Below are 13,193 nucleotides of genomic sequence, written 5' to 3' on the forward strand. Positions count from 1 at the left end.
ACATACTCACTGAGGGCAGATTACTGTCTCCCTGGAACCTGGCATACTGCCTAGAATGTAATAAATGTTTGTTTTTTATTTTTTAAATGAATGGATGAATAAACAGTAAACTCTGTCCAAAACCCCTTTCTTTTCTTTTTTTCTTTTTTCTTTTTTTTTGAGACAGAGTCTCACTCTGTCACCAGGGCTAGAGTGCAGTGGCGTGATCTCGGCTCACTGCAACCTCTGCCTCCCGGGTTCAAGCAATTCTCCTGCCTCAGCCTTCCAAGTAGCTGGGATTACAGGTGCCTACGACTAAAATCAGCTAATTTTTTGTATGTTTAATAGAGACAAGGTTTCACCATGTTGGCCAGGCTGGTCTTGAACTCCTGACCTCGTGATTTGCTTGCCTCGGCCTCTCAAAGTGCTGGCATTACAGGCATGAGCCACGTGCCCGGCCCCCAAAGCCCCTTTCTTCCCACTACACCACTCAGACTTCCCTAACATAGAAGGATATGAAGTTACTTGTTCGTAGTCACAAAATTCATACTAGACCTTGTTTAGAGTTTAGTTCTTCAGACTCCCAACTCCGTACTCTCTATTGAACTACCCTGCTCAGAATCACAGAACAGTGACAAACTCAGAATTTTTTTTTTTTTTTTTGACACGGAGTTTCGCTCTGTGTCAAAACCCAGGCTGGAGTGCAGTGGCGCTATCTCAGCTCACCGCTACCTCCGCCTCCCGGGTTCTAAGTGATTCTCCTGCCTCAGCCTCCCAAGCAACTGGGATTAATTATAGGCATATGCCACCATGCCCAGCTTATTTTGTATTTTTAGTAGAAATGGAGTTTCTCCATGTTGGTCAGGGTGGTTTTGAACTACCGATCTCAGGTGATCCGCCCACCTCAGCCTCCCAAAGTGCTAGGATTACAGGCGTGAGCCACTGCACCCGCCTCAGAATTTTTTTTTTAATGTTATTTTTCCTTCTATGTGTGCACAGCCAGTCTTAGAAGTAAGCCAAGAAAGCAGATGCTATGGCCAGTTGATTTGAGGGGCCTCTGGAAAGCATTTCTGGGCAAAAAAAAACACTTTATCCCCAGGTCTCTCAAAGACCCCCAAACTTCATCATTAGTTATAGATAATATTGAATCACACATGTTAACTTAAGGTGAAAATTTGGCCGGGCGCAGTGGCTCACGCCTACAATCCCAGCACTTTGGGAGGCCAAGGCAGGTGAGAAGTAAACAAGAGCTCTTGTTGCCCAGGCTGGAGTGCAATGGCGCGATCTTATCTCACCGAAACCTCCATCTCCTGGGTTCACGTGATTCTCCTGCCTCAGCCTCCCGAGTAGCTGGGATTACAGGCATGTGCTACCATGCCCAGCTAATTTCGTATTTTTAGTAGAGACGGGGTTTCTCCATGTTGGTCAGGCGGGTTTTGAACTCCCAACCTCAGGTCATCCGCCTGCTTCAGCCTCCCAAAGTGCCGGGATTACAGGCATGAGTCACCACACCTGGCCTGACATGATTTTATGTATTTCAGCAGTCCCCAATCTTTTTGGCACCAGGGACTGGTTTTGTTGAAGACAGTTTTTTCATGGGATGGGGGTAAGGGGTGGAGGAGGTCAAGGGGTGGAGTGAAGCAGTGGGAGTGGACATAATTTACTTTTTAAAAAGCATAAAAATAAGCAAATTTCCCCCCCCTCCTCCTATCCAAAAATCAGCCACTTTAATGGTTGCTGAATAATATTTTATCATACCGACATACTAATGTATCCTTTTCTTTGTGTGTGTGTGTGTGTGTGTGTGTGTGTCTGTGTCTGTGTGTGTGTGTGTGTGTTTTTTTTTGAGACAGAGTCTTGCTCTGTCGCCCAGGCTGGAGTGCACTGGCACAATCTTGGCTCACTGCAACCTCCACTTCCTGGGTTCAAGCGATTCTCCTGCCTCAGCCTCCCGAGTAGTTGGGATTACAGGTTTGTGCCACCACGCCCAGCTAATTGTATTTGTAGTAGAGATGGGGTTTCACCATGTTGGTCAGGCTGGTCTCGAACTCCTGACCTCGTGATCTGCCCACCTCGGCTTCCCAAAGTGTTGGGATTACAGGAGTGAGCCACTTTGCGAGGCGCTGCTTCTTCTTCTTCTTCTTCTTCTTCTTTTTTTTTTTTTCAGAGTCTCACTCTGTTGCCCAGGCTGGAATGCAGTGATGTGATCCTGGCTCACTGCAACCTCCACCACCCAGGTTCAAGTGATTGTCATGCCTCAGCCCCCTGAGTAACTGGGATTATAGGCATGTGCTACCATGCCTAGCCAATTTTTATAGTTTTCGTAGAGACAGGGTTTTGCCATATTGAACTGGTATTGAACTGGTATTGAACAGGCTGGTATTGAACTCCTGACCTCAAGTGATCCGCCCACCTCGGCCTCCTAAAGTGCTGGGATTACAGGCATGAGCCACTGCGCCAGGCCATACTGATGTATCCTAATTTTTTACTTCAAAGTGGACATTTTTTGATTTCTGATAACAAAACTCATGCAAATTTGTTCTTATTTTTGTTTATTTGTTTTATTTGTTTATTATTATTATTATTTACTATTTTTTTTTTTTTTTTTTTTTGAGACGGAGTTTCACTCTTGTTACCCAGGCTGGAGTGCAATGGCGCGATCTCGGCTCACCGCAACCTCCGCCTCCTGGGTTCAAGCAATTCTCCTGCCTCAGCCTCCCAAGTAGCTGGGACTACAGACGCGTGCCACCGTGCCCAGCTAATTTTTGTATTTTTAGTAGAGACGGGGTTTCACCTTGTTGACCAGGATGGTCTCGATCTCTTGACCTCGTGATCCACCCGCCTCGGCCTCCCAAAGTGCTGGGATTATAGGTGTGAGCCACCGCACCCGGCTATTATTATTTTTTTTAAAGACGGGGTTTCACCATGTTGGTCAGGTTGGTCTTGAACTCCCGACCTCAGGTGATCCAACCACCTTGGCCTCCAAAGTGCTCGGATTACAGGCGTGAGCCACCACGCCTGGCCGCAAATTAAAAGAATACTAAAATACAGAAACGAATTAGATTGAAATTTATGACTTTGTAAAGCTTATAATAAAAATAAATTGTAGGCTGGGAGGCTGTCAGAAAACCTCTTACTCTGGCTTACCCCTTCTCTTTCCTGGCCCCAATTCTTTTGTTTTTTGTTTTTTGTTTTTTTTTTCTTTTCTTTTTTCTTTTTTGAGACGGAGTTTCGCTCTTGTTACCCAGGCTGGAGTGCAGTGGCGCGATCTCGGCTCACCGCAACCTCCGCCTCCTGGGTTCAAGCAATTCTCCTGCCTTAGCCTCCTGAGTAGCTGGGACTACAGGCATGCGCCACCATGCCCAGCTAATTTTTGTATTTTTAGTAGACACGGGGGTTTCACCATGTTGACCAGGATGGTCTCGATCTCTTGACCTCGTGATCCATCCGCCTCGGCCTCCCAAAGTGCTGGGATTATAGGCATGAGCCACCGCGCCCGGCCAATTTTTTGTATTTTTAGTAGAAATGGGGTTTCTCCATGTTGGTCAGGCTGGTCTCGAACTCTCAGCCTCAGGTGTTTACCTGCCTCAGCCTCCCAAAGTGCTGGGATTACAGGCATGAGCCACTGTGCCTGGCCCTAAAAGTAGCATTTTATATATCAAATTAAGTGCTGAGCCACCATGCCTAACCCTAAGTGTTATAAATCTGAAGCTCAAGATGACAACCTATAGAGGTTAAAAATCAAACTGCCGGCCAGGCACGGTGGCTCACGTTTGTAATCCCAGCACTTTGGGAGGCTGAGGCACGCAAATCACTTGAGGTTGGGAGTTTGAGACCAGCCTGACCAACATGGAGAAACCCCGTCTCTACTAAAAATACAAAAAATTAGCCAGGCGTGGTAGTACATGCCTGTAATCCCAGCTACTCAGGAGGCTGAGATAAGAGAATCACTTGAACCTGGGAGTCAGAGGTTATGGTGAGCCAAGATTGCACCATTGCATTCCAGCCTGGGCAACAAGAGTGAAACTACATCTTAAAAAAAAAAAAAAAAAAAAAAAAAAATCAAACTGCCAAGGCTCAAACTGGCTATGCAATCTCCTGGGCAAGTTTCTTTGCCTCTTGGGACTTCAGATTCCTTCATTCTAAAATAGGGGTAAGAAAAAAATGCTTTCGGAAACATGGCGGACGACATAGATCAGCAACAAACTACCAACACTGTAGAGGAGCCCCTGGATCTTATCAGGCTCAGCCTAGATGAGCAAATTTATGTGAAAATGAGAAATGACCGAGAGCTTCGAGGCAGATTACATGCTTATGATCAACATTTAAATATGATCTTAGGAGATGTAGAAGAAACTGTGACTACTATAGAAATTGATGAAGAAACATATGAAGAGATATATAAATCAACGAAACGAAATATTCCAATGCCCTTTGTCCGGGGAGATGGCGTTGTACTGGTCGCCCCTCCACTGAGAGTTGGCTGAAACAAAGGATTTGTCCTGTATGGAGAACAGGAGACTTTGTACAGGGGCCTCTTTAAATGTACAAGACATTCAAAAGAGAAACCTGCACACATTTTGATATTAAGAAATAATTCCAGGGATTCTTCCACTCCTGAAATGAGCTGATTTGCAGATAACTCACAACTTCTTAAGCTAAATTGTATTTTCATTTTTCTCAAACTCTTCCAATAAATATGACCACCAAGATGCAAAAAAAAAAAGAAAAAGAAAAAAATGCTTTCATAAAGATTAAAAGAGATAATGCATGTAAGTCTTTAACACAGTGTCTAACAGTTAACTATTGATAACTTGACACGGATACTATTTTTTGGCATTTAATGTTCAGCAAGCTAGTTTTGACCATGTATTTTCCTATTCATAAGTGACTGTGCTTTGGAATATACTAGAAAATATATGTAAAATGCTTGGTTTTAAAAAGATAAAACCACAATATACTCAATTCCTTTTGAAAGTTAGCCATGTATCACTCCTCTAAATCCTACAAAAAGGAGAATTACATTAGGTTACCGTTAATGATGAGGCTGAAATTGAGCATTTTTTTTTTTAATGGAAATGGCCTGTGATATAAAAAAGTTTGCTTGAAATGAAAGAAGCTGTAATATGGTCAAATGATGATTTCTATCTTAATGCTGGACTGATGCAACCCAAAGAAGGGTCAATGTTGCCGCAGGATTACAAGTCCTGTTAAAAGAGATGCATGATGCAACCTCTGTAATAAGAATGGAGTCAACTCTGAGTCACCAGTCTTATCTTCAAGGAGCACTAAGGAAAAAGAAAATATCATAGGCTCAACATCTTAGTAAAGTGTGTTCAGGATGTTTTAGTGGTATCTGGACACAATATACCCATGAATCTCAAATATTTAATATCAGAGCTTTGCCCTTTCCATAGTAGGTCCTCCAAAAACATTTGTCAAACTAACGAAAAAAATTTTTTTTTGAAGAGGCCGGGCGCAGTGGCTCACTCCTGGAATCCCAGCACTTTGGGAAGCCAAGGGGGACAGATCACTTGAGGTTGGGAGTTTGAAACCAGCCTGGCTAATATGGTGAAACCCCATCTCCCCTAAAAATACAAAAATTAGCCGGGCGTGGTGGCACGCACCTGTAATCCTAGCTACTCAGGAGGCTGAGGCAAGAGAATCGCCTGAACCTAAGGCGGAGGTTGCAGTGAGCTGAGATCGCACCACTGCACTCTAGCCTCGGGGGCGACAGAGCCATACTCTGTCTTGGGGGAAAAAAAAAAAGTATTGGTAATAGAGTGAAGTCCACCTGGTTATCAATCCTAACTCACTCACCAGCTCTGTGACTTTTTTTTTTTTTTGAGACAGAGTCTCACTCTGTCACCAGGCTGGAGTGCAGTGGTGCAATCTCGGCTCACAGCAATCTCCACCAATCGGGTTCAAGCGATCCTCCTGCCTCAGCCTCCCGAGTGGCTGGGATTACAGGCGCGTGCCACCACGCCCAGCAAACTTTTGTATATTTGGTAGAGACAGGGTGTCACCAAGTTAGCCAGGATGGTCTCGATCTATTGATCTCATGATCTACCCATCTTGTGATCTACCCGCCTCAGCCTCCTAAAGTGCTGGGATTACAGGCGTGCGCCACCACGCCCGGCCCCGTGACTTGTTTAGTTATTGAATCTTTTTCAGTCTCAATGTCCTCATCTGGAAAATGGGAAATGCCTACCAAGTATTGAACTGTCAAGACTGAATGACACACGAAAGCGCACTGAAAAATGCTTAGTCTACTGTAGGCTTTCAGCAAATAGTGGTCTCTAACATTTTTTGCAACAAGATGTTACACAAGAGTAAGGCATTAACAAGCCGACTTTCACCTTTCAAATGTGTTGTCTGTGTGCACATCAGACCTTTTCCTGGAATGAAGGTAGAAAAGTATCAACAATAAAGGATGAGGAAAGCCTTGTAAATGAAAACCTGAGCCCCAGAGGGAAACGATGGGCAGTGGAGGGGAAAGTAAAAGGTGGCAAGCTAGAAAAATTAGACATCCAGTGTGGGAGTGCTGGCACTGGCAAACTCTTTAGGAAAGCGTTGCCACAGTAAGGAGGGACTCAGAGCTGGAGGCAATTCCTTTAGCTGGGCTTGTCCTGTGACTTACCGTGGGGCAGGGCAATGTGGAGAGGCCTGGTAAAATGGCTAGGCTGGAGTGCAGAGGGGACATAACTGGCAGGTTGGAGCCATGATTCGTGGCCGAACAGAGTCCAGACCAGCTCGACCTGTGAGCAACAGACGGCCCTGAGACTCGCATACCCTAATACCGGTAGTGGCCGTGAAGGGCAAATAAATGTGTTCTGGGGCGATCCCAGCATCTAAGCTGCCACCGGTCTACTCAGAGACAGGATGGAAGCTGGCAGGAGAAAGCAGCTTCCCGCTTCGGGATGAAGAATGGAGGAGGGGAGAACAAGCAGTAGAGAAGAATAAGATTCAGGTCCCACAGCCCCGGGGGATGCGTTGTGCTGGATCTGCTCGGAACCCCCTAGGGCCCAGCGTGAGGCGGGACCCGGGCGATTACCAGCGGAAATGCCTCGGGGTGAGAAGTCGCAGGAGGGATAGACAGCTGCTGAACCAATGGAACCGGCGGACGGGCGGATGTTATCTACCATTGGTTTACATTGGAAACGAATAACAGCCAATGAATCAGCTAGGCGGGGCGGAGCAGTGACGTTTGTTGCGGAGGAGGCCGCTTCGAATCGGCGGCAGCCAGCTTGGTGGCCTGGGCCAATCAACGGCCTCCACCGAGCAGTGCCTTCACCAATCGGCGGCCTCCACGACGGGGCTGGAGGGAGGGTATATAAGCCGGACAGGCGACGGCACGGTCGACGCCGGCCGAGACACCACAGACAGACGAGTCGATCGGGGTGTTTTGCGAGTCTGAGAGGTAAGCGCCGCGGCCTGCATTTCCAGACCTGCCCTTCTCTTGGTTCGTGGCGCCTTGTGACCCCGGGCCCCTGCCGCCTGCAGGTCGGTAACCGCGCTGCGCTCCTGTGCTGCGGCCTGTGGCTGAACTGCCTGCGACGCCCTGCCTGCTGCTGCCCAACTGGCTGGCAAGATGAAGTTCTTCCTGGTGGCCGCGATGCTGCTGCTGCTCGGCGCGGCGCGGGCCGAGGAGGAGGACAAGAAAGAGGACGTGGGCACGGTGGTAGGCATCGACCTGGGGACCACCTACTCCTGGTAAGTGGGGTTTACGGATGCTGGGGACGGGGCGTGGCCGCCTGGCCTGGTGTGAGAAGAGCAGTGCTGATGTCTTTCTGTCGGGTTTTTTGCCAGCGTCGGCGTATTCAAGAACGGCCGCGTGGAGATCATCGCTAACGACCAGGGCAACCGCATCACGCCGTCCTATGTGGCCTTCACTCCCGAAGGGGAACGTCTGATCGGCGATGCCGCCAAGAATCAGCTCACCTCCAATCCCGAGAACACGGTCTTTGACGCCAAGCGGCTCATCGGCCGCACGTGGAACGACCCGTCTGTGCAACAGGACATCAAATTCTTGCCGTTCAAGGTTTGACCCGGTTTTTCTCATCCGGTTAGAGGACGGGTGGGTGGTGGGAGTATTTAGAATTATAAGTCTGTGGAGAAGTGTTGAGGCAACAGTAGAAGGATATAGACATGATGTATGTAATAACTTTAATAAGTTTAATAGTATACTTGCTATCATACTCTGTCCACAATAGTTTAGGAATAAAAGACCAATGAAAACTGAACTTTGTAAGACACTTATACTCCCTGAAGTATTTCTAGTCAATTTGCAGCCCCAAGGGACCAAAATAAACCAAATTGTGGGGAGGATAGTAGATCTTCTTAAACTTTGAGATGTCGTTGCATCTGTGTCTGAAAATAATAATTCTTTAAAATAGGTGGTTGAAAAGAAAACTAAACCATACATTCAAGTCGATATTGGAGGTGGGCAAACAAAGACATTTGCTCCGGAAGAAATTTCTGCCATGGTTCTCACTAAAATGAAAGAAACCGCTGAGGCTTATTTGGGAAAGAAGGTAAATATTTCTAGAACAATGTTTAAGTATTTTTTGCTTATCAGTATTCTTGGTTGGCTGTGATGTATAAAAGCCTTCATGGTTTCAGAAATTTTAATCTGAATGGTATTCATGTTTGTCACGTTTAATTACTGAGTGCTTTACTATAGGCCAAACAAAATAATAGACTTTTCATGTAAAATTTAATGCTTACAATTCCAGGGGCATAAAATTTTATATATTACACACTCATCAATAAACTGGTTTAAAAACTAAAGTGATAAAGTGATGGTTTGATGTAAAAACTAAAGTGATTTTTTTTTTTTTTTTGAGAGAGAGTCTTGCTCTGTTGCCCAGGCTGAACTGCAGTGGCATGATTTCAGCTCACTGCAACCTCTGCTTCCCAGGTTCAAGCAATTCTCCTGCCTCAGCCTCCCAAGTAACCGGGACTACAGGCACGCACCACCACTACTGGCTAATTTTTTAAATTTTTTGGTATTTTCAGAAGAGATAGGGTTTTACCATGTTGCCCAGGCTGGTCTTGAAATCCTGACCTCAGGTGATCCTTCTGCCTCAGCCTCCCAAGGTGCTGGGATTATAGACATAAGCCACTGCACTTGGCCAGACTATAATTTAAATAGGGGTTAAACTGTGTGACAATACACTTAATTATATTTTATCCTTTTAGGTTACCCATGCAGTTGTTACCGTACCAGCCTATTTCAATGATGCCCAACGCCAGGCAACCAAAGATGCTGGAACTATTGCCGGGCTAAATGTTATGAGGATCATCAATGAGCCGTAAGTATGAAATTCAGGGATATGGCATATTTGCCAAATAGTGGAAATGTGAACTACTGACAAAACTTTTCCCTTTTTCTTTCTCCTAATAGTACAGCAGCTGCTATTGCTTATGGCCTGGATAAGAGGGAGGGGGAGAAGAACATCCTGGTGTTTGACCTGGGTGGCGGAACCTTCGATGTGTCTCTTCTCACCATTGACAATGGCGTCTTTGAAGTTGTGGCCACTAATGGAGATACTCATCTGGGTGGAGAAGATTTTGACCAGCGTGTCATGGAACACTTCATCAAATTGTACAAAAAGAAGACTGGCAAAGACGTCAGGAAAGACAACAGAGCCGTGCAGAAACTCAGGCGTGAGGTAGAAAAGGCCAAACGGGCCCTGTCTTCTCAACATCAAGCAAGAATTGAAATTGAGTCCTTCTATGAAGGAGAAGACTTTTCTGAGACCCTGACTCGGGCCAAATTTGAAGAGCTAAACATGGTATGTTCCTTGTTTTCTGCTTTGCTAATGAGATCTTGTTAGGCTTTGAATTTAGGACATTGCATCTAGATACTTAGGTAACAGACATCACAGAAACTGTGTCTTTTTTTTTTCCTAGGATCTGTTCCGATCTACTATGAAGCCTGTCCAGAAAGTGTTGGAAGATTCTGATTTGAAGAAGTCTGATATCGATGAAATTGTTCTTGTTGGTGGCTCTACTCGAATTCCAAAGATTCAGCAACTGGTTAAAGAGTTCTTCAATGGCAAGGAACCATCCCGTGGCATAAACCCAGATGAGGCTGTAGCATATGGTGCTGCTGTCCAGGCTGGTGTGCTCTCTGGTGATCAAGATACAGGTAGGTCATCATTGCAACATCTTTCATAGTATTTCAGTAGCTTGATGGAAGATTAGTTAGCCATTGCTTTAGAAAATACCAGAATAAGAGCAACAAGGTCACACAGCTAGTAAAGGGTATAGTGAAGACAAGACTGAGGCACTCTCAAGATCATTAGCAACTGTTTAATTCACTGCCTTTAAAATGCGTGTGTTAGAACCTAACCAAATGATAAGACAGAGAGAGAAATTTTATATAGCTCATGGGGAGAACTTGAATTAGAAGTAAATAATTTGTCCTTACAGGTGACCTGGTACTGCTTGATGTATGTCCCCTTACACTTGGTATTGAAACTGTGGGAGGTGTCATGACCAAACTGATTCCAAGGAACACAGTGGTGCCCACCAAGAAGTCTCAGATCTTTTCTACAGCTTCTGATAATCAACCAACTGTTACAATCAAGGTCTATGAAGGTAATTAGTTAAATTTGCTCATATCATGGCTTTTTTCTTCTTTTTTGAGACAGTCATGCTGTTGCCCATGCTGGAGTGCAATGGCGTGGTCTTAGCTCACCACAACCTCCACTTCCCAGGTTTAAGCAATTCTCCTGCCTCATCCTCCAGAGTAGCTGGGATTACAGGCGTGTACCACCACGCCCAGCTAATTTCTGTATTTTTAGCAGAGATAGGGTTTCACCATGTTGGTCAGTCTGGTCTCAAACTCCTGACCGCAGGTGAAATGCCTGCCTCAGCCTCCCAAAGTGCTGGGATTACAGGCATGAGCCACCATGCCTGGTCTATCATGGCTTATTTATTTATTTATTTTTTGAGATGGAGTCTCGCTCTGTAGCCCAGGCTGGAGTGCAACGGCGTGATTTTGGCTTACTGCAGCCTCCACCTCCCAGTTTCAAAGGATTCTCCTGCCTCAGCTTCCCAATTCTACCTCAGCTTCCTAAGTAGCTGGGATTACAGGCACAAGCCACCATGCCCAGCTAATTTTTGTTTTTTTTTGTTTTTTTTTTTTAAGTAGAGACGGGGTTTCAACATGTTGACCAGTTTGGTCTTGAACTCCTGACCTCATGATCCACCCACCTTGGCTTCCCAAAGCATTGTCATTACAGGCGTGAGCCACCGTGCCTGGCCTATTGTGGCATATTTTGAAAGAACATGACTTAATATGTTTTATTGAAGTGGCTAGGGACCTAAGTAACTGCTGTTTTCAGATGGGGGTCTTAATTTGAATAATGTTGTTTTATATCTAGATATTTAGCTTTTTTTTTTTGAGATGGAGTCCTGCTCTGTCACCCAGGCTGGGGTGCAGTGGCGTGACCTATAATCTCCGCCTCCCAAGCAGTTCCCCTGTCTCAGCCCCTTCTCTCAAGTAACTGGGATTTACAGGTGCCCACTACCACACCCGGCTAATTTTTGTATTTTTAGTAGAGGTGGGATTTTGCCATGTTGGCCAGGCTGGTCTTGAATTCCTGACCTCAGGTCATCCACCCACCTCAGCCTTCCAAAGTGCTGGGTTTATTACAGGTGTAAGCCACTGTGCCCGGCCAGTATTTAGCATTCTTATTAATGATAACTTCTGAGCTGCTCCTAGAGTACAAGAAAAAGGAGTTCACAGCACTTTAAAATAGATAAAATTCAGTTGAGTTAGTAAGTAGTAACCTAATATGTTAGTACCTGTTGCTGCTCCTTGTAGACCAATATGAAATTGTTTTCAAACCAAAAGTGTCACTTTTGGCCTTTCACTTTATGCTTCAGACTGAAATGTGGGGATCTAGGTGTGCTAATGCTTGTCAATAACAACTAACAAGTTTTTCTGTATGTAACTTCTAGGTGAAAGACCCCTGACAAAAGACAATCATCTTCTGGGTACATTTGATCTGACTGGAATTCCTCCTGCTCCTCGTGGGGTCCCACAGATTGAAGTCACCTTTGAGATAGATGTGAATGGTATTCTTCGAGTGACAGCTGAAGACAAGGGTACAGGGAACAAAAATAAGATCACGATTACCAATGACCAGAATCGCCTGACACCTGAAGAAATCGAAAGGATGGTTAATGATGCTGAGAAGTTTGCTGAGGAAGATAAAAAGCTCAAGGAGCGCATTGATACTCGAAATGAGTTGGAAAGTTATGCCTATTCTCTAAAGAATCAGATTGGAGATAAAGAAAAGCTGGGAGGTAAACTTTCCTCTGAAGATAAGGAGACCATGGAAAAAGCTGTAGAAGAAAAGATTGAATGGCTGGAAAGCCACCAAGATGCTGACATTGAAGACTTCAAAGCTAAGAAGAAGGAACTGGAAGAAATTGTTCAGCCAATTATCAGCAAACTCTATGGCAGTGCAGGCCCTCCGCCAACTGGTGAAGAGGATACAGCAGAAAAGGATGAGTTGTAGACACCGATCTGCTAGTGCTATAATATTGTAAATACTGGACTCAGGAACTTTCGCTAGGAAAACATTGAGAGAACTTAAGTCTCGAATGTAATTGGAATCTTCACTTCAGAGTGGAGTTGAAAATGCTATAGCCCAAGTGGCTGTTTACTGCTTTTCATTAGCAGTTGCTCACATGTCTGGGTGGGGCGGGAGAAGAATTGGCCATCTTAAAAAGTGGGTAAAAAAACCTGGGTTAGGGTGTGTGTTCACCTTCAAAATGTTCTATTTAACAATTGGGTCACGTGCATCTGGTGTAGGAAGTTTTTTCTACCATAAGTGACACCAATAAATGTTTGTTATTTACACTGGTCTAATGTTTATGAAAAGCTTCTAATTAGATCAATTATTTAGGAAATATAAGGCCAGATTCTTGTGTGTGGGGTGAGGGGAGGGAGTGTTTGGTATGTTGGGATATGGAAACACTTCTATTTAATGCTTCTGGGGAATTTGCTTTTTCCACCCCACCCCACCCCACCGGTCTCAAGTGATCTTCCACCTCAGTCTCCCAGCTAATCACCACCATGCTCAGCTTTTGCCTTAATCTAAGGGGAGAGAAGTTAATCCATAGCTCTACCTAGGTGAGGGGCATTTCAGTGCTCAAGAGTGGGGTTTTCTTGAACATACTTGGTTTCCTATTTC

General features: G+C 45.1%; 2 protein-coding genes across 3 annotated transcripts; both read left to right on the forward strand.

Moving 5' to 3' along the window:
* Positions 1 to 4,157: 4,157 nt before the first annotated feature.
* LOC105721199 (U6 snRNA-associated Sm-like protein LSm3) lies at positions 4,158 to 4,689 on the forward strand. Its single transcript, XM_012458144.3, has one exon. It carries the CDS (start codon positions 4,158 to 4,160, stop codon positions 4,464 to 4,466), a length of 309 nt encoding a protein of 102 aa, XP_012313567.2. The 3' UTR covers positions 4,467 to 4,689.
* Positions 4,690 to 7,314: 2,625 nt separating this feature from the next.
* HSPA5 (heat shock protein family A (Hsp70) member 5) lies at positions 7,315 to 12,857 on the forward strand. Of its 2 annotated transcripts, XM_064377999.1 has the most exons (9): positions 7,315 to 7,399; positions 7,483 to 7,692; positions 7,789 to 8,020; positions 8,376 to 8,513; positions 9,181 to 9,293; positions 9,386 to 9,776; positions 9,895 to 10,132; positions 10,417 to 10,584; positions 11,953 to 12,857. In XM_064377999.1, the coding sequence occupies exons 2-9, from the start codon at positions 7,571 to 7,573 to the stop codon at positions 12,513 to 12,515; spliced, it is 1,965 nt and encodes a 654-aa protein (XP_064234069.1). In that variant the 5' UTR covers positions 7,315 to 7,399; positions 7,483 to 7,570; the 3' UTR covers positions 12,516 to 12,857. The 2 variants fall into 2 exon arrangements, with proteins under 2 accessions (XP_064234069.1, XP_012313568.1); XM_012458145.2 differs by having other exon boundaries at positions 7,388 to 7,692.
* Positions 12,858 to 13,193: the final 336 nt, after the last annotated feature.

Source organism: Aotus nancymaae, unplaced genomic scaffold, assembly GCF_030222135.1.
Source record: "Aotus nancymaae isolate 86718 unplaced genomic scaffold, 86718_ANA_hifiasm-v0.15.2.pri h1tg000003l, whole genome shotgun sequence".
NCBI lineage: Eukaryota > Metazoa > Chordata > Mammalia > Primates > Aotidae > Aotus > Aotus nancymaae.